Genomic DNA, 22041 nt, shown 5'->3' on the forward strand with positions numbered 1-22041 from the left:
AGTTCAGTTAATATAATCAAAGTGTTTCTGAAGAGTGCCTGATACATGATAAGTGGTAACTAAGTGTGAGGTATTTGTTTTTACAGTGGCTCTCAAACCTTAGAACTTGACCCATAATGCCATCCTGAGACACACTGCAAATACACCTGAACACAAAAATAAATACACCTAAGATAAAAACTAAGTAAAATGGCACATAGCTACATTACATGAAGTAAAGTTCATTATATTTATTTGCATTCTCTGCCTTATGGTTTTAATTCCATTCTAATTCATTCTGCTTTACATGGCATGTATGGTTCTATAACTTTTTTGCAATTTTATATACAACAACAAGGACAAAAACGTCTCTATTAATCAGTTTCTTACTTTCCGATCACTGTAAGCCCTACTCATCAGCATTAATACTCCACTTTCAGCTTCTCTATCAAGTCACCTATGTTATCCCTGTGGTTCTGAGAACTATTTAATACCATAAGATTCAAACATTAGTTAAGTAGAGCTCTCCTTATGTATTAAGAGAAAAAATGTCTCTCATGTATAATCTTTCATAGATAATGAATTATCTTCTAGGATTCTTCTAATTCCATCATCAAAGACTAGAATGATCATAAGAGAAAGTCTGCTTAACTTACTCTAAGATCCAATATATTTTCTGCAAATATGATACAGGTATAAGCATCATAAGTATCTTTCTGAGCAATACTTAAAAATATTAAGTTAATGATATTTTTTTAAAGAATTAGAATGATTCTGTGTAAATTTACCTACTTTGAGCTTTGAATACTTGTTGTTGCTGTTTAGTTTTTCCCAAGACAGATTTTCTATGTGTAACAGCCCTGGTAGTCCTACCATTCTCTTGTAGACCAGCCTTGCCTTGAACTCAGAGACCTACCTTCCTTTACCTCCAGAGTGCTGAGATTAAAGGTATGTGCCACCACTACCGAATTTAAACTCAGTTTCTCAGGTTTTAGGTTAACATACAGATTACAGTGTATTCAAAATTGAATTTGATTCTCATATGATCTGCATTATATATTTTGTAAAGATTTATTTTATTTCTAATTTACATGTGTTTGTCTGTGTATCGGTGTATGGGTATGTTTGCTGATGAATGCAGATGTCCTGAGAGGCTGAAGAGAGTGTCAGAGCATCTAGTTTGAGGTACAGGCAGTTGTCAGCTGCCTGACGTGGGACTGCAACTGAGGTCAACTGCAAAAACTGTTGAACTTATCATCAATATCTTGGCCATTAACTCAGCCCTTACTTATTTACTTTATTGGCATAAAGAATATTTTAAATGTAAAAATAAGTAAAGCAGTCTTTCACTATAGCTAGACATTTAAAACAGTGAGTATTAATTGCATGGAATCATGAATTTTACTATAATGTACAATTTAATGTGTATAAGGTACTTGGGTCTCACTTCCCTCTTTACACATTCTCTTCACCCCTACTGCTACTCATCCTACTCCATAAATTCCCTTTTGATGGGGATTGTCCTTCTGTACCTATGTTTCTCCTATTGGTTAATGAATAAAACACTGTTTGGCCAATGAGGCAGGAAGATAAGCGGGTCTAGGAAACAAGGAGAATTCTGGGAAAGGTATGCAGAGTGAGTTAGCCACACAGAGTTGTGATGCTGTTGAAGGAGTATCATCACTCCACAGCATTACCACTTAAGCAACAGCCTTGAGGCAATACATAGATTGATAGAAATGAGTTAATAATTAAGACAGAGCTAGCCAATAAGAAGATTTAGCCACCAGCCAACAGATTATAATAAATATAGCATCTCTGCATGTTTATTTGGGGCTAAAGAAGGCGGCAGCAGGCCCAGGCAGAATCCAAGAAAACTTTCAGCAACACCCCTTTTCAAGTCTTCAAATTTTACATGTTCATACATATCAGAAACCAATATGCATTCTCACAGTATGTCATCAATCCAGATTTTTAGGTCTCAATAAAGATAAGAATTAATTATAATGGCACCGTCATTCTACCTAGATTCTTTAACACTTAAACTATATGCCAGGATACCTTAAACAATTACATGTGACTACAGAATAGGATGCCTATTTTATAAGTAGATGAATGCATTTAAGACAAAATTTTGTTCAGGTTTAGAGTATCTTTCACAGTTATATTTTCAAGAGTTTACATGAAAATTTATAAAACTCATATTGTCTCTATGATTATTTTTGTTTGATGAAGTATTAGTGATATCATTACATAATTTTGGTGTACATTTTGAAACTATTCATATCATAAAGCTGTTAAATACATGGTACATATATGAAAATAAGCATGCTTAATTAGTTTAGGAATATTCACTTCTAATTATATTTACTTTTATCTTTTACTCGGGTTCCATGTCATTTAAATAGTGGTCAAAGATAGAACCTCATATTTCATATGAATAGAAAAGAATGACATTCATCATTATTTCAATGTCCATACAGTTATTTAAATATATGTTACTACTAACTTTTCTCAATTCTGCACAGTCCTAATATACATGTTGATGATTTTTATGCCTGTCTGAGATATTCCACAGAACATTGCTTATGCCAGTGTACTCTCCAGTTGTTCAAATACAAGCCATTGTGGCAGGCTTTCCAGGCACTGTAAATGGACATGCACAGAATATGTTGAGAATGCTATGCATCTAAGTTAATTCCAAAAGCATATGCTTTGGCTGCATTAATTACAATGGCATGCAGCTTCATTTGCTTTATTCATATTCATGAAGGGATTAGACTTAACATCTCATTCTCAAGGAGTGGTAATATTTATTTTCACTTTTTATGTGGTCTTCTGTGTTACCCAAAAGATATAGATTTAGACCTTTTGTTTTTATTTTCAAAATTCTGGTTTTGGTTGTTTTATGACATCTTCAGGAGGCTTCAGTTAAAAGCACTGTAGTTGTCACCTGCTTGAAAGGCTCTTTGCTGTCTCCTTGTGCACTGTACACTCTCCAAGAGCACGGCTGTCATTTTGACTGGTAAAGATGTCTTTGGCTGATAAGTCTCTGCCTGTGGCACAGAGTGACTTCAAACAACTAATTAGCAGGAACTAGGCCACCTCAAGGTTTGGTGCTGTCCATCAAGGCTGTGACCACTGCTGACACCATCAGCAGATCTGTCAAATGTTGTTCTTCCTGAGAATACAACCAAGCCCACTTACTCTGTGGTAAAGCAAGAACTTCCAGAATGTGTTGAATAGGAAGTAAGAAAAGGTGATGGCCATTCTATATAGACATAAATAACTGGAAAAATATTCAACTGGTGGGAAATCTGAATGCTCATTTATTAACATGTGTTTGTGGAATAAAAGGGAGTCACTTAAAAATCAAATCCAAGTGTTTCTATTGAATAAATTCATAAAGCTATAAAATATTTCAAGAACTCTTTTTTTTATTACTGAAAAACCTACTGTCGTATACTCCCTTTTAGAAGGCACCATTATTACATATAACATCTATCCACTTAGACAAAGATGCAACTTTATACCAAATACATAGTGAGTTCAAAATTATTCAACAGTAACTCCTTCAAAAAGGAATTACTGTTTGCAAAAATGTGTGCGTATATATGATTATTTATATTTCCAGATACATTTTTAGACATTATTAGGACAAGTATACTAAATTTGCATTAGTATAGAGAGATGAACTAAAGAGCCAGTGTAGCTTCTAAAAACAAAAGATCAAAAAACAAAACTAAAGACCTCATGCAAGCCCTTTACTTAAGCAAACTTCTCACTCTTCTATTATCAGAAACCATACAACTCACAAATACTCACTGAAGTCTTATGGTAACATATTCCCTATCTACTGTGCTTAATCTCTGTGTTGATTCTATCATGCATCTTTAACATCTACCCTTGCAATGCTGCTTACATTGTAACATACCTCCTTAAACCATAACATCTAATATATAAAAAACTATGTCTGCTGGCATATTGTGTTATATTTATAATCTATTTTATCTAGTATTATTTCCAAAATAATCAAAAGTGAAGAAGAAAGGATGGGACAAAAGAACAAAAAGTAATACTTTGTGAATCATCTTTTGTTAAAATGTAATTACAGGAAAAAAAGAAAAGAAAGGAGAAAATGGATATTTGTTCTGCCTCCCCTAAAGAAATAATTCAACATCATTTCTGTGGATAAGAAATATAAGAAGGAAAATCTATACATAATACTTATATCAGTGTACCAACACCAGAAAGAAGATGTGGCCATGTTAAGCCCTATATAGTAAGACATTGCAAAGGGGAATAGGATTTAGAAATGAATATTTACATTGGTATGTATTTTCATTTATTGATACAAATTTAAGACTATTTTTTATCTGTAAATTTCTCCTCTTTTTTAGATATTGTATTTATACAGATCTTTTAAAATACAATGAATAATTAAATGCGGATTATATATAGTCAGGTATAATAGTCAAAAATTATAGTTAGGTTAGTTAGATTTTCTAGATATACAGAGATGCATTTGAGATGGATAGATATTCTTCAGATCTTTCAAAAACCTGCAGAATATATGGCATTTAAAGGGTTTAGAGTTTTTCCTGACAGTGAGACACAACTGATCCTGGCACAACAATTACATCAGAAAGGAGGATGGGCATTGAAGGGACTCAATATGGTGTTTGCCTTCAACATGGCAAAATTAGCCATTTGGTCAAGGAACTGCTCTTGCCTGGACTGTTTGATAAACTGGACATGCAGGACCCACAGGAAAGTGACTTCTAAACTTACAAAACAAAATGGACAGTCCTAAAGGGTTCCTGCTTCATAGAAGTGTCTGCTGGACAATCTATAGGACACAGAGAAAAATGACTGATAAACTCCCAATGCAGGCAGAGAGTTTAAAATTTCCTGCTTCACTGAGAAGTCTGCCAGACTCTCTGTGGCCTAAGGGCTGAAGATGGATGCTCCAGCTTTACAGAGGAACTTCAGGTGACTGTCCATGCGTGAGATGTCTCTGTGAGATCTAGAATTCATATATTATCCTTCTGTGATCTTTGATGGAGTTGAAGACAGATAGTTACAGTTATACTTTTCTTTAGTTAGTATAAAAGATAAGTTACATATAAGACTTTGACTCATTAAGATAAGATAGATGATAGAATATTTTCTTTAAAACTTGCTAAATGTTAATGGACTAAATATTATAACTATAGTTCTTACTTGATAACTATTTTGTTATATATTTTACTATGTTAAAGTTAAAATCCCTTTTATTTAGACAGAAAAGAGACGATGGTGGGGGAAATCCTTCTGTGTATATGTCTCTGTTATTGGTTAATGAATAAAACAATGTGGGCCAATAGGGAAGCAAGATAGGCAGGACAAGGAGAGAAGGAGGATTCTGGGAAATGTAGTCACCATGTGTTCCAGGGGAAGATGGGACACATGACACTGGCGTCCTTGATAATTCTTTATAAAATATATGGATTAATGGTTATGGTTGATACCTAAGACAGAGCTAGCAAATAAGAAATCCTAGTAATGGGCCAGCAGCATTGTAACCAATGTAAGACTCTGTGTGTTATTTCGGGGCCCTAATGTTGTGGCAGAACTCAGGCAGCTGGCAGAATGAGTTATCATTACAATGTAGTACATGTATATTGTCACAAAATAATCAGTAAGTCCAAGCAAATTCAGAGAATATATGTGAACAATGTTCTAGTGTTTAACTTTCCTTTTATTAGCATTTGAAAGCATCAGTTGATAGCATTTTCTTTTCTTACAGTAGCTCTCTTACAAAGTTCTGAACTGCGTTGTAAGCATTGACTTCTGCTCTGTAACTTTGGTTGGTGACATAGGTACAATGTACATGCATGGCTTATTTTAAATAATGAAAGACTATTAATTTGCATACTACTTCTAAAAGTTATTAATCTACAATATGTGAAATATAGTACTAGTAGTGGTTTAATGTATTTACTTTTTCTTCCAGCATGCTCCTCTTTCTCATGTGACACCTTTTTACTCTATTAAAATTTTTTTATCACAATAGTTTATAAAATTGGTAACTTCTCAAAACTGTTGATAATTCTCATTGATTTGTGAATCCACTAAAATGTGTGTTATAAATTTACATAGAAGGTCAAAAATATTTCTCCTATCAAAATGTTTTCTCCATTTGCTGTGATGATTTGCTGCAGTTGCCCACCCTGGGATATCTTAATCAACCATCTGCACCTATGAATTTCACACTTGCAAAACTGCCACATTTCAAGGTCTGGCAGCTAAACCTCACACTTATTTATAAGCCCTTCCACAAGTCTCCCAAAGTTTTAAAGCTAAGATTTCCATCTGACATTGATATTTGGATTTTTATCCCTGCAAGAAAAATCTTCTGAAAAAAAAATCTGATATTCTGAATTTTATATATTGACCATTTTGTAAGAAACCTTAGCTCAAGCATCTAGAACAGTCATGGGAACAGCTATTCATGCTGATATGAATTTGTATGTATGTGTGGGGGCTTGTTTTTGTGTGTGTATGAATACCTGCAACTATAAGCCCTTTTCCTACCAATCTGAAAGCTCTATCCATTTGTGTCCTATGCTCAAGGGAATGATGTATCAGAGAAGGAAAAAGACAACTAAATTTATAGATCAAAGATGTATAGTCAGGTGATAGGCATAAACGATATAAAAATAATGCATACTTTTCCATTTCTGTGCATCTATTTTTACCACTACTGTGTTTTGTCTATGCAGTGACAGAAGGTATGGTAAAAAGAAAAAGAAAGCTTTAATATGACAGTTTCAATTCTGTACCTTATTTGAACTCTAATTTTAGAAAGATTTTCAAGTATGAATGATTTTCTTTGACATTTGCTTGGAAAACCACTTTTATGCACTTTTATGGTGGAATCATTACATTACTCAAAGATCAGAAATGCTAGGACATAAGCAATTTTTATGCTATCAATTTCTAGTACCCTGACCTGGGTTAGGCTAACCCATGTCTTCTGTCCCTAGGTTATGACTCTATAATTACTTAGCAGTGATTTTGTAATATATTTTTCCATGACACGAAAACAGTCTATGAAGATTTTGCTTTGAATTTTATGTATTTAAGCATTGCCTCAACAGAATTAACTTTTTTAGTGTTGAGCACCATAGGATCATGGCTGTGTTTTACTCAATTGAGTAGCTAACCACATTGTCTTGGGAAAGCAACCTTCATTCCTAGTGAATGGAGTTGTAGGCAGAAACAAAAAAAAAAAAAAATCAGTATTTCAGCAATAATGAAAACCATCCTTTTTCTAACATACCTGGAAGATTTATATTCAAAAATTACAAATAGGCATTTATCAGAGTTTAATTGACTGCATTTTTAAGCCAGTGGTGCATGCAATTATAGCTTGTTTTATATTCAGTGACAGATTAGAAGAATTAATGTAATGAATACAAAATACTTAGAGTCTGGGACCAAAATATCTCAATAGCTGATATTAGCATTTCCCTATAAGTAAGCAATAATTATCTCTAGGTAAGAAGTAATTGGCTAAGGATGATAATTTCATGATTCTTGAATCCTACAAGTCTCACCAGTCTTGCTTTTCCTTCTATCAAGTGTGATAATATAGATGTAATAACATAATTCAGATTAATTAACATTAATTACCCAGAATATGAAATTAACAAGTTAGTTCTATAGAGTTAAATATCTGCATATAAAACATAACAATTTTAGCTTATTAGTGTAATGAAGAAAAATTAATAATAAAAATACATATATTTACTACATTTTATATACACTTTAAATAAAAATTACATTCTAGAAGATTATGTTTCAAATTATAATCAACTTTACTTATTAAAACATAAAAATGATAAGCCCCCATCTCGAAAAACAAAAAAAAATGGTAAGCACTTGATAAATTACTTTTCAGAAATTGATTTTTCAAACTAACCAATTTATTACTTGATACATGAGTAATGCGTATTTACAATGAACAGCTATCCCTCAGATATCTTCCTACAACTCTCAGTATAACATATTTTTTGCTTCATATTCCATTTTATAAGAAATATCAGGACTTAAGCTTTAGTTGTGAATAAAATACAAATTTAGGTAGAAGATGATGCACTATATTTTTATGTATCATTAATACTTTGAGAATTCTGAACAACGTATTTTGATAACAATCATGTCTCCTCCTTCAACTAAGACCAGATACACATACCTTTTTAACACAAATCCATGTCTTCTAATTTTTAAGGCTATGGAGTTCAATTGTTGTTACCCCCGCCCCATAAGAAAAAGGAATCTAAGCTTATGATAGCTATGAAGAAATGGTGGAAGAATTCACTTTACATAGAAAGTGATAGAAGTATCACATGACACAGAGAATGAACTATGAATGCATAAACTGTTGATTTCATCCACATTTTGTAACATAGAAGCTGTTGAAAGCACCTTAAACTGATGGTGCTCAAAATTATTCACATCGTAATAAGTCATGAATACAATAGTCAAAGGAATATATGTGAGATAAGGCTTCTTAAAATTTTTTACATCTATGCTTTCTATTATAGCAAAGTTAAATGCCTTCCCCTGTACTTTCTTTATTGAACTAATAATACAAGTCAATATCATAACTGTATATAATTTTTCACTATTTGCTTAGGAGACCAATACAATTCTTATGAGTTGTGTGTTTACAAAACATCTGAGGGTAAAATTATTTTCATCTCATAAGGTCACGAAAAGAAGAAAAGATCTTCAGGAAACAATATTTCTATAGTCAATAGCCAAACAGAGATATTAAATATTTTAAGATGCACTTATCAGATATTTGAAATGCACTTGGGTTATATTTACTTTTATGCTATTTTGAATATGCCAGTTTTTTCCAAATTATATCTTTATTATTGAAAATTTCCATCATTGTATTAAATATTGTGCTATTATTGTTAATGAATAAGGGGTATTGTATTTTCCTGGTTATTAAAAACATACAGTGATTATGAAAACCAAGGAGATAATCAGATGTGTTGGTTTTGAAAATTTCAAGTGAATTAGGATTACTTAAATAGCATTATCTAAGGCAAGATTATCTTCTGTACATTTGTATGAAAAATACAACTTTTAATGAATTGTTCTGCATATTCAATAGCTCAATTAATAAAAATGAATCATTAAATATCATGTAACTCCAAAAGAAGGAAACTCATGTTTTTCCCAAAAATAGCTAAAAATAAAGTTTTATTCTTCGTTATGGACATGTTAGATTTACAGTGATACTATTATAAAGGGATATATGACCTATGAACATATTTTTCTAATCTTATTGTCTTTCAGTTATATTAAAGCACAAGTAAAAAAAATCTGACCATATAAAGAAAATAGGCACACAAAAACATTTGTAATAGTCAACATGGTATATTTAAAATCTAGAGAAAATGACAATGTCTCAGAACTAAAACTGTCTCTATAGATGTATTCATACCTCGGAATGACTTTCTTCATTCTCTCGAATGTGGAAACCAGTGGAGCTGGGGCATTTCTGATGTGTGACAGGAATATTGTCACTTTTGTTGTGTGAGTTACACTGAAAGAGATTACCAAATAATTGTGACAAACTACTCTACATGTAGAGTGCCCATCGAGAGAAAAGTCAGTTTGCTATGAGCCTAAGGATAAAATGAACTTTTAACTAACAAGGCTCCTCATTCACAGATATCATGCATTAGTATCTACCATGGTAAAACAGTAAAATGTGTCAAAATATTTTATACAGAAAATGGAAGGCATAATATTAATAATTATCATGCTAAAATATTGCTCATTAGTTTACTTTTCCTATTCAAAGAAGAAACTGTTCTTAAAACAAATCACCTATAATAATGCTTTTAGATGTTGAAAATTTTATAGAACTTCAGATATTATGTTTTCGGTTAGCCTTTCTTTATAAATAAGTTAACATAGCTGTTTCCCATGTTTCTGAAAGGAGTTGCTCATTTAAAAAGAAGATATCATTCATTTCCTCTTCTTTCCTTTGTTCCTCTCTAATCTCTTCTTAGGACAAGGACACCTATCAACATTGTGGTTTTTGCTGTTAGGCCATTTGTTAAGCATAGTATTATAATTTCTAAAGCTTTTAATTTAATCAAAGATAACATTGTACCACCATAACAGTTATCATTAACTCATTTCCCACTCAATTTTTTACAGTTTCTCTAGTATATCAAAATTATTATCTTTGAATATATTTTATGGTGGGCAATCCATTTTACAGATGACGATCATCTTATTTGTTTTTGTTGCTATATGGCATCTGGAAAAACTTTTAAACATAATTACTCATAATCCTTTACTATGGTAAAACTTATTTCATGGTTGATACATATATATGTATACATATGCACATACATACACATAAATGGCTTGATTTCAGCTTTGCTTAAACCTCAGCTCCTCTGAGAACTCTAAATTGGTAACTCAAACAAATAGTGATTGACAATTTTAACCTCTTTTGAAAACTCAACTAACTTTTATTTGTAATACCTAAAAAGCCACTGTGTCAATATTAATTCATTGACTGCACTTAAATATGTCAGAACAACTTCATCCTTAACTGTGATATTTTCTACCTTAACTGTGATATTTTCTTTGGTATTTTTTTTAACTAAAGCTTACTTTGTTTTATAAAACAAGAAGAATTAAACACACATTTAAACATTTATTTTCAACTGTGATGATCCTAGATATTTTAACATTTTCTGTACCTAGCCTTTCTGCATATCTATTCATGCTGATTAATCTACTTTAAATATCTCATGCATTATGCAGTTTTTCCCCCAAAGAAACATTTCCCTGTGGCTCACTACTTGTTCTTACTGTGGCAATTTATTGGATTTATCTGGAAAAATTTTACAAACCACTAATGACAGAGTTCTTCTTCCTACAAGTTAATTAAGAACTCATGTGTAATTATTTTTAAATGCTTTGTTGATTTTAAATTATAGAAAGAGATTGGAGTTCCTGAGATTAAATTAAGATTAAATTTTAGGATACATCATTGAATTATGTCATTCACCCATTTTGTTCTGCTTGTTTGTTCATTCGGTGAATAGAAAGTCATTTACTATGTGCATATGTGCATACTATCTCAAGACATAGAGGTCCATAAAGATATAACATATAATAACTAGTAATCGCCTTTAGGCTCTTAAATAATACCAAGTAGCCACTAACAATCATGACTTGTAAACATACCTAACACAGTATATGCAGAAATTGATGAGGAAAAAGATTAGAACTTTTTTACTTTTGTTTTCTCTTGCTATGGTAAAACATTGACCCAAACCAACTTGAAAAGGAAATGATTAATTTGACTTACAAATTATATAGTCCATTACTCAGAGAAGCCAGAACAGAAATTCAAGTCAGGAACTTAAAGTCAGGAACTAATGTAGAAAGCATAGCAGTATGCTGCTTATATCTTTCTCTCCATGGCTTTCTCAGCGTGTTTTTTTATACCTTCTAGTAAGGTCGCACATGGGTGGCTCTACCTTCAGTTGGCTAGACTTTACCATGTGAATCATTAATCAAGAAAATGTCCTGCAGACTTGCTCAATCTGATGAAGGCAATTCCTCAATTGAGGTTTCCTCTACTCACATAACTCTAGTTTGTATCAAATCTATGACTTCAAGGGCAGAGTCTTGAGAGAGGAGCTGTTGAGAATGCCTTGGTTAGTTTGTAGTCAAGATATAAGAAACCAGAGTAAACTCTTTGAAGAGATGTATTTTGTCAATTAATGAAAAGTTGTAGTAGTTCAAATATAAAGAATCTGAAAATTAATTTGAAGATACACAAAAGTATATTCACCTTAACAGTAGAATCAATAATGACAACTTACAGACCTGAGATTACGATAAGAAATGATTGCCTAGGATAGACTTTTTACTCAGAACTGAATAAAATGTTGGGGATGAATTTTATATCTTACTACATACCCTAAAGAAATACAAACCCCATACAAAAGGAGTTCTATTGCAACATACTAATTACACCCAGGTGAATTCTCCAATTCCAGTTAAGACTGGAGGGATAAGCTTCTTTGGTATGTCATTATGGAAGAGTCTACTTTTGTAAAGTAGTAAAAGCTTCAAAGGAAAACTTCAAACCACAGTTAATTCCTCACTTGTTTTTGATTTGCTATTGTCAGGGCAGAAATTTACTCTGGAAATTCTAGATATAGGAATCCAGATTAATGAGGAAAAGCAGAAACATGGTAAATAGTGAGTGTTTAGAGATAAAATATAAATAGTCAAATATAAGACAACAAAATTTTGGGGAAGAAATAATTTAATCATTATGGATCTTACCTCAATAGGAAACATAATTATTTAAATACTGAAAGTTTCTTCTACCAAAATATTCTACTATTTATAGAATTTAGTATGAATTAACTATATTAAAAACTATGGTTAATGTGAATTTCTTAGATAAGATTTATTCTTACAAGCTACATATGAAAATCAAACAAGATGATGTGAGCTCAATAACAATTTTAGTAAATGTAAATCACTATACTGTAACTACATTTGTTTTAGATTTCAAAGCCTTCAATATTTTCCACTACCTGTGATTGATAGCCTGTATTTTAGCATGTGGATTAAACTTGCTTTCCCAAAACACTCATTGTACTTCCTGAGAAAATGGCTATTCACTACCTATAGAAAAGCCTACTCAAACTTGCTACACAAGAGCTACTTTAGTTCTTTCAATTTTGATACAAATCCTAAAATGCACTTCATAGTCATGATATCAAGAGAAAGAAAATCAATAGTTGAAAAGCAACAAAAGGTTCATGAAAAGTCACATAACCATAAACAAGAACGAGGCACTTGGTTTGCTAAAAGGGAGTTCATTACTTTCCCTACTTCACTCTAGGGCAGCAGGTGTGCACACTCTATTATTTTGTCCCTCCTCTTACCTTTTTACAAAATCAAGATTGTTTGATGAAAATCAATGGCACTGTTATAAATCCCTCATAATCTCTACAGAGGCACCAGCTTTGCATTTTTACACTATATTTTCATCAAATAGCAAGTTTATTTGTTAAAACCTCCCACTGAATATTCCATTTGTGCCCATTTTAACAAACCAAGGATTGCTGTCATAGAAAGCCTCAATACATTCTTGAAAGTTATAGAATACATTTCTAAAAGTTAACAAAAAGTTAAGTTCTCATACATAGACATGCACAAATGAAAATCAAATCAACTTTAAGTTTTATCTGTGTTGGTGTCACCAATTCCTCTTCATCAGATAGATAGATAGATAGATAGATAGATAGATAGATAGATAGATAGATAGATAGAGCACTAAACACATGAACCAGACCTATCGCTTCAATTTCACTAAACTGCTTTATTACCATCACCATTTTTTCATTAGTATTTATGTGCCAACTTTCAGTCCTCACTAAACTAGGTAGAGAACACTATTTCTCTGAGGTCGTGTAAGACACTACCACCTATGGTCTCTGCACTCTTCTATTGCCCTTTTCAAGAACCATTATTTGTTTTGGTTTTAAGATGGAAAGTATCAGAGGGAATGAGGATCCTGTATTTCTTCAGAGAGTATTTTCTTAGTGTACTATTCATAGTAGCCAACTTCAGCCATCAACCAAAGTGTGTGTCTTCAGAAGTATTGTCTTGTGTGTAGTGCACATTTTTATTTAGTTGGAGTTATGCATACAAAGGCTTTCTCTCTTTAATCTTTTCTTTTTATTTTAGAAGCAAATGGAAAATTTTAATTTTATCCAAAACCACAATATTTATCTTAGAAATCTACCTATAGATTAGGTGTATAATTATATACCCATGAATTCATAAATACAATCTGTTCAATCTATAGATTATTACTTTTATTTATGATTTCAGAGTTGGTCATGTATTTGATAACTAATTTGTGTGTTCTTCCCTTGACACATCGATTTATCTCATTCTCACCTTTCCTTGGTTGCTTGTAGTTCCTTTGTAGGATTGAGGCCTTATGGTCTTTTCCCTACCCACTGTGGTATATTCACTGGTGTCATCATGTTTAGCTCATGTTTTGGCACTCAGGTTGATAAGACTTTATGGGTGTCTCTTCTGGTGCTACTAGGAGACATGCTTTTACAGCAAACTCCTAAATCCTCTGTCTCTTAAAACCTTTCTGCTCAGTCTTCCACACTGTTCTTTGAGCCTTAGGTGTAGGAGTATTTTGCAGATGCATCGTTTGGGACTGGGATCTGCAATTCTGCATTTGGATTGGTTTTGATTTTCTGTAGCAGTCTTCATTTATTTGAAAGAAAAATTTCCTTAACCATCTCCTTTTCAATAACTAATTTTGAAGCAAGTCAAACCACGTACTGTTGCTTCACCTTAAAGTTCTTTCCCTGTTTTTTTAAATGTAATTTTTCCTCATTTTAATTCAAACAGAGACAAGTTTCTCCTGTGGAAGATAGGTGATTTCAAGGAAAAAAGCTCCTTAATAATACTCTTCATTTTTCCATGCAAATTATCTTCAACATTCCATTCCAGCCTTCCAATTTTCCTTCTTCTTCTTCTTCTTCTTCTTCTTCTTCTTCTTCTTCTTCTTCTTCTTCTTCTTCTTCTTCTTCTTCTTCTTCTTCTTCTTCTTCTTCTCTCTCTGTCTCTCTCTTGCTTTCTCTCTGTTTCTTTCCTCCTCCTTTTTCTCCTCCTCCTTCTTTTTGCTTAAAACACTCTTTTCCCCTTTCTGATTCTTCAAAGGCAACTCTTCAATTTCCCCCATGAAGTACTTCATTTCTGCTTTGTTCTGTAAGGCATTTATTTATTTATTTATTTATTTATTTATTTATTTATTTATTTATTTATTATGTGTACAGTATTCAGGCTGCATGTGTTCCTGCAGGCCAGAAGAGGGCACCAGATCTCACTACAGATGGTTATGAGTCACCATGTGTTTGCTTGGAATTGAACTCAGGACTCCTGGAAGAGCAGCCAGTATCCTTAACCTCTGAGCTGTCTCTCCAGCCACTGTAAGCCATTTTTAACAGGTTTGAAGAGATTATGCTGACGGAGGTGGTCTGTATTGTCCTGTTAACATTTAGAGGCTTCCTTTCACATGCTTTGGTTTACAGAACTCAATAAGAATACAAGGACTAACTTTGTGGGGTGTTGCCACAAAAACCATTAAACAGGCTAATGGGTTTTCCTCAAATATAGTTCCTTGCAATCTAGTGAGATCAATGCACAAAGCACATTTTTTTGATTGTGCACTTGGCTCCCACATGCAGGTTACTTTTAAAACATTTGTATAAGATTGTCTTAAATTTAAAACATAATAACACAACTGGTGGAGTGATGTGTTTCAAAAGAGTTGGGGGGAAAGGAGACAATATATACAGGGAAAATACCTTAATGCAACTATTGAGGAAAACATAGAAATGTGAAATTAAAATCTTAAGGTATTCAGTAAATGGTTTAAATGGGAGAGCATGATGACACATTCTCTTTCTTTGGTTAAAGTCTCCTTTTATAGCTATTCCAAATGTAATGGTCTCCATCAGAAGCTGTCTGAAATTTTTCATACAATTCTAACAATTGATAAAATGCAAACACACCAAGTACCATAGGCCCAAATAACTTTCTTTCAATGTGTTATTACTTGCACGGCATTACAAAGTAACCTTTTGTCATAAAGATGACGATTAAGCAACTCCAGCCTTTGTCCATTTGCTGGGAATTTAAGTTTTGTTGATTTCCTCATTGAATTTGACAGCTTTTCTTAAAGGACAATTGACATATGCAAAAATAGTTGTATAGCACACAGATCTAGAGCTACCAATAGATGAAGCCCCAAACAAGAAATTTCCCAGGTTTTTGAGATGATTGTGTTAGGCTGTAAGAAATAGCACTCTATTCCACATTACATACGGGAATCCTTCTCAGTGTAGAGTAAGTGCTCATTGCATATGCCATGACCTTGAGCAGTAAGTAAGAAAAAGTTTATAGAAGCCATGGGCTGTGCAATGTTCAGCTTTGGGAAGTGAATACAGTTTTGCTAAATAAATAAAGAGCATATACTTCCCTCATACAGCTGTAAATTCCTTCATTAGAAATTATCTATAGACTTTATTAGTTAATAAAGATGAGGCCACATGTAATTTCAGGTCATTAATCATCATAGAATAGTGCAAAACAACCTGCATGAGGACTGCAAATCATTGCTGCTTCAGTGAGGGTTATGACATATTCTGTAAAAAGTTCATAGAGCCCATGTTGCAGCTGTATACAGTTCTTTTGATGCAATTGCTACAAATGTACATTGGAATATAATTTCCTCAGAAAATATATTTATATTCAAACAGTAATGTTTTATAATTTACAGTTTATTCATTCGTTCCTCTTAAACCTTGCATAATTACTTTACCTTGCAGAACGCAGTGGATGGTTTTGAATGACAAAAGGATTACATCTTATATTGCTTCAACAGAGTTCTGTTAATGCCATGTGGTTTTTATATTGCAACTTAATTATCCATTTTAAATAAATGGCAGTAAACAATGCACATGTCCTCGGTACTTAAAAAGAAAAAAATCTGGACAAACATATTCCAAAGAAGGAATAGCATACATTTTCAGTACCAAAATCAATCTATATCATAATTAAGGAAATGTTTACAGATGACTAAAGCTCATTTTATGATTTATTGCTATAAAGTGCTTGAGATTTGTACAGATATTCAAGGTTGAATTTATACTCTTACATCTAAAATTGAAATATCCCAAATACGGGAATCATAGATGGAATGCAACACGTCTAGATAGTCCAAACATATTAGAAAAGGTCTACTTGAAAGCACATCACTTACAATTTATGACTAAATTTTCTGATATGTGGCTGAATGGAATAGAAAGAGTTCAGAGGGGATAAAAACCTAATCAATGTTGTTGATTATTTTCACTACCTCATTTAATTGTCATTAATTAATTAATTCATAAAAACAAAGAAGTTATGCATGATTTATAGATAAAAATGTTGAGACAGTTCTGAAATGGTGTCAAATACTAGAGGATAAAATTAACATATTAGCACACAGCACTTGTTTATAAATGTTCTATGAAGTAGAGTAGCATCTTACTGCATATATGACACCAATAGAAACTTCAGAAAGTATGTAGTGACAAAATTTTCTTAAACTAACTATGCTTCTGTAGAGGGATTATATATGATATCATTGATGATGAAGATAGACACACAAAAACACATGATCAAATTTATGAAAAACTGTTTAATGTGATTATGTATATTTTATTAAGATGGTTTTAGTGTACAAAATTGGCTTAATTAATATTAGATTAGCTATATTTTATGAAATATTTCATATATACATTTAAATAATATATTACATAAGTATGAAATTCACCAAGAAAAAAGAAATTCACAAAAAAATAGTGTTGGAAATAAACCATATGCTATGGCTTTAGTATATGTATTATCTATTGGAAATTCTAAAGTTAAATATTTCTGAAAAATCTATTCTCACAGATTTATAAGTCTGTTTATAAATGTTGTGATAATGAGAAAAAAATTCAAAACCTGAAATGACTATGTCATTATAATTCAAAAACTATTCCCAAAAATAAACATTTCAAAATAATATTAGTTTTGTCTATCTGCATGCCAGGCATCAGAAACCACAGTCTGCAAGTAAACCATGATCCAAAGAAATCAAATAATAATTTTAGAGGCTCAATTCCAAAGTGCTATATGGAGATTTAAAAATTCAAGACTATGCCAGCTATTTGAATATTGTCTTTCAAGGCTTTTGTGTTGTTTTTTTCAAGGCTACTTTTCAGAAAGAAAAGTTTTTGAAAGTGACCCTGAGACATAAAACTAAGCTTGTATTTATATATCTCAAGAGGAGACAAGGAGGGGTTAATTTTATTATTCTCATACACAAATGTCAACTAGACTCTACTGTTAATATGTGATTTCAAAATAACTGTCCTAAGATTAACAGTTCACATTCTAATCTTAAATGCATTTATCTAAATTGTGCAATATCTAAATATGAATAAAAGTACATATCTTTATATAATGCTTTCAATTAAAATTGATGTTCTAGAATGCTCTGGCATGTGACATTAGTTATCTGCTGGTACCTGTGACTCTACACCCAGCTCCAACCACAGGTTATTCACACACCCAATATATATATATATACATATATGTATATATATATATCAAAGACTGATATATAAACTCTACTTCCTCTTTATTTACAGAAAACTAATTGGTACCTCACTGGTACTTGAAATATCATTTGAAATGGGTAAAAGGGAATAGTTCCAAACTAAGTAACTACAGTGCTTCTAGATGGGAAATTTTCTGTAAGTCTAGTTTGTGTAAGACTGATTGTCTCACAAGCTGTAGTATTTTCTTTTGATTTTTTTTATTAGTTCAAAATAGGAACAAGCTTGTTTCACATGTCAATCCCTTCTCCTTCTCCCTCCCCTCACTCCCACCACACATCCCCAAACCCTGACCTACCACCCCCACCCCATCCACCCTCAACTCTTCAGGCAGGGTAGGGTCCTCAACAGGGGCTCCCCAAAGTCCACCACATCATCCTGGGCCTGGCCTAGGTCCTTGCCATGTGTCCAGGCCAAGAGTACATCTCTTCACTTGGGATGGGCTCTCAAAATCACTTCTTACACCAGGGAAAAATACTAATCCACTACCAGGTGCCCCCTAGAGTGCAGAGACCTCCTCATATTTTTCAGATGAAGATTTAAAATTAAATTTCTTGTACTTTAAGGAACAAAACAAAGGTACATGAGAAACATGCTCACTTTCAAGTTCTTCAAAGTATTTTTCTAATAAAGTTGGGCAAAAATCTTCAATGAATATATTTTAACCAATAAGAAATGCCACCTGGTGTAGTCACTGCTAATAGGCTTCATCTTTGGAAATACTTATTTTCTTTTTGTCTTCCATCTCCAAACTAATATTATTTCAGTGAAAGTATTTTACTTTTTATCTTTTACTAATAATGACATAGATTTGTAAACATCTGAAGACTTACACATTAATGTTTCTCTGATCTGTTGTCATGAATTGTACCTAGGTGAAGGATTGAAGGACACTATGCCAATGAGTGCAGACATATATTGAATCAAAATATGAAAGTGTTTACGTATATACATAGATATATGCATATAGGTCAAAAGACCATATTAGTTATAAAAGAGAATAAATAGTGCATTGATATTCTTACAAAGCATCACAAAACTCTGAATCTTTCATGAAGATCATCCTGATCATACAAAAATTCAGATCCACCAACTCCATTATCCATACTAATATTTTTAAATAACTTATGAAAAGTTAAAACAAGTAAGTAATTAATATCCTCAGGAGTTAGCACACACTGTATGAGACCATTGAAATCAGCTCCCCATATCTCTCAAATGTATTCTGCAGAATAATCAAATGTCATATAGGAGAGTTTATAATAAGGTGGAATATTAAAATCTGAAATCAATCAGAGTAGACACTAGTCTTGTTACATTTTCTGTTTTTCTAAGATGAAATTATTTAGAAGAATACAGACAATGGAACCTTGTTGTAGAATATCATAGTGATGTCTTATAATAAAACTAAAATAAATATATATTTTAACAAAAAGTTTAATATTTAATTTCATGATAATTTTTTGCAACATGAAGTGTGGTTACTATTTCAAAATTATATCATATATTGAAAGAATATTCTTCCAAATATTTCATTTAAGATTACAGATATGATGACAATTTGTAACTTATGAACAATACTAGTGTACACTTCCAGACACACAGATAGAAGGACACACAGTATTTGTCTTAATAAGCAATGCCTTTTAAGAATTGATCTTTGTGATCATATAATAGCCCCCTATTATAATTCGGAACTCTTTAGAAAATCTGTTTGTCACCTTCAAATGCTTAGGTTGTGAACAAATTGAGTGGTTTTTTTTTTTTTTTTTTTTTTGACTCCTCACCAATGAAAGCGATGATTCTACTAGACCCTTTAGACAATATGTTTCTTTATCATGTCATTAGCAAGAGACTTGATGTGAACAGAGAATGAAATTATCAACACTAATTTGTGTTGTTTTCTTATCTTCATGATTAGCTGTTTAACTCTAATACTCTGCACAGATGCAAAGATCTCCAGGGTCCTGTGGAACACATTATCTCATAAACCTAACACCCATGCCTTTTGCCTCCTAATCATCTCAAAAAACACACAAATGCCCTGAATCTTCCAGCATGCCTGCTTATACAAGACTTGCTTAGGTGTGAAAAGTGATCATGTATAGGCATAGAAAGTGATCGTGTGTGAGCTCAGATGTGTTTTGTTCTTCTTTTGTGTCCCAATGTAAAATTTAGGAGAACCTGGATTCTCCTTTATGTGGGGACTGCCTACAAATAAATTGTCGATGTGTAGTGGGAAATATATATATATATATATTATTTTATATATATATATATATATATATATATATATGTGTGTGTGTGTGTGTGTGTGTGTGTGTGTGTGTGTGTGTGTGTGTGCGCGCACACACACGTGTCATTTTTTCAGTTATTAGACCAGAAGCAGTGGGAGATGTTTTTGTGTGTAGTTTTGTGGAGAAAAAAAGAGAAGAAAGCAGCTGAGTAATGCGTGGTTTCCTTTGGGACTCATTCCAAAAGAAGGAAGGCTCATTACAGTAAACATGACTATGTACTTGACACTGGACTAATTGGCTCTGAGTTTCTCTGTCCCTGTCTTTCAGGTCTGCACTGTTTGAACATCTAAGAAGTGGTATTTTCTTTTCCATCCATGGCACTGACACTCAGTTAATACATGGAATATGGACTTGAAATCTGTACTTGCAAATAAGGATTATATATAGAAAGTTCTTTTTCTTCAAATGTCTTCAACATTTGATATACTAGCTTATCTCATGCTATAGACTTTCAAGATTCTCAGTCTTATGTTTTAAAATACTGGTTTGTATTGTAAAAGCAGCTTTACTAATCAGGGAATGGGCTAATAACAAAAGATTGCAAACATATTGAACTTTGGCCTCAAGCTAATTCAGTTCTGATGCCCATTAAATGTAAGAGAAGATAAATTTCTCTATTATGAACTTTCATAAAATTGTAATAAAGTCGCTGCTTAACTTGCTAGTCTAATGTTGAAAATTCAATTCAAAATGTCCTCTGCCCAGAATCTATGATGTACAAAAGACCAATCATACCCTATAATCTCAACTTTAAATGAGGCTACTGTGACAATAAAGATGGTATATATAAATTAGTCCTTATAATTTGCACTCTTTTTATTGGAGGTTGATCATATGCAATACTTCAATAACGTTTCCTAATTTGTATTTTTTGCTTTTAAGCTTATTGACCTTGTACATATCTTCTCACAATAGAGAGAATATTTGCCAATCTTATTCCCTGGGGAGGTCTGTAAAGCATGGTAAAGTATACAAATTTGTTCACTGTCTTATTAAAATAAATATCTAAACACAACAAGAGAAATTTGCCCAAGGAAGAAAAATCCTAGTATGCACAAACACCTAATGAAGGGCACACTCAGCAAATATTTACAAACTTTTAAACAAGCTGTACAAAGTAGACATGAAATATAGCAAAGCTTTATTTTCTGCTGCTCATTAAACTGAAACTACTAGTAAATGAAATTTTGGTTAAGAGTGAAGCCAGCACCTACATTCTCTTACTTTGCTTGTCAAATTCCCATATTGTGTATTGACGAATAAAACATCCTCTTCACTTGTTGAAAGCTTCCCCCCTCACTTGATGGTTTATGTTGATGTCAAGTTAGACAAGGCTACAACTTTTGCTCAGTTTATGTACCATATATAAATAAGCCTATTCTTTAAAAGACTGCCATGAAACTAAGATTTTGAGAACATGGGCCTATAAAAGTGGGGCACAGTTGTGTTGTATATATTTTTATCAATGCATAATT

General features: G+C 32.4%; 1 protein-coding gene across 4 annotated transcripts in view; it reads right to left on the reverse strand.

The window, feature by feature from the left end:
- Positions 1-22041, reverse strand: part of Pcdh9 (protocadherin 9) — an 838624-nt gene that overhangs the window by 518096 nt on the left and 298487 nt on the right. For 2 of the 4 annotated variants that reach the window (XM_035453406.1, XM_035453404.1), the window contains exon 2: positions 9485-9586. The exons of the other annotated variants lie outside the window; for them this stretch is intronic. In XM_035453406.1, the coding sequence (XP_035309297.1) occupies positions 9485-9586 (102 nt within the window). The remainder of the gene's footprint in view (positions 1-9484; positions 9587-22041) is intronic. 4 annotated transcript variants of the gene reach the window in all.

This window comes from Cricetulus griseus (genome assembly GCF_003668045.3).
Source record: "Cricetulus griseus strain 17A/GY chromosome 1 unlocalized genomic scaffold, alternate assembly CriGri-PICRH-1.0 chr1_1, whole genome shotgun sequence".
Taxonomy (NCBI): Eukaryota; Metazoa; Chordata; class Mammalia; order Rodentia; family Cricetidae; genus Cricetulus; species Cricetulus griseus.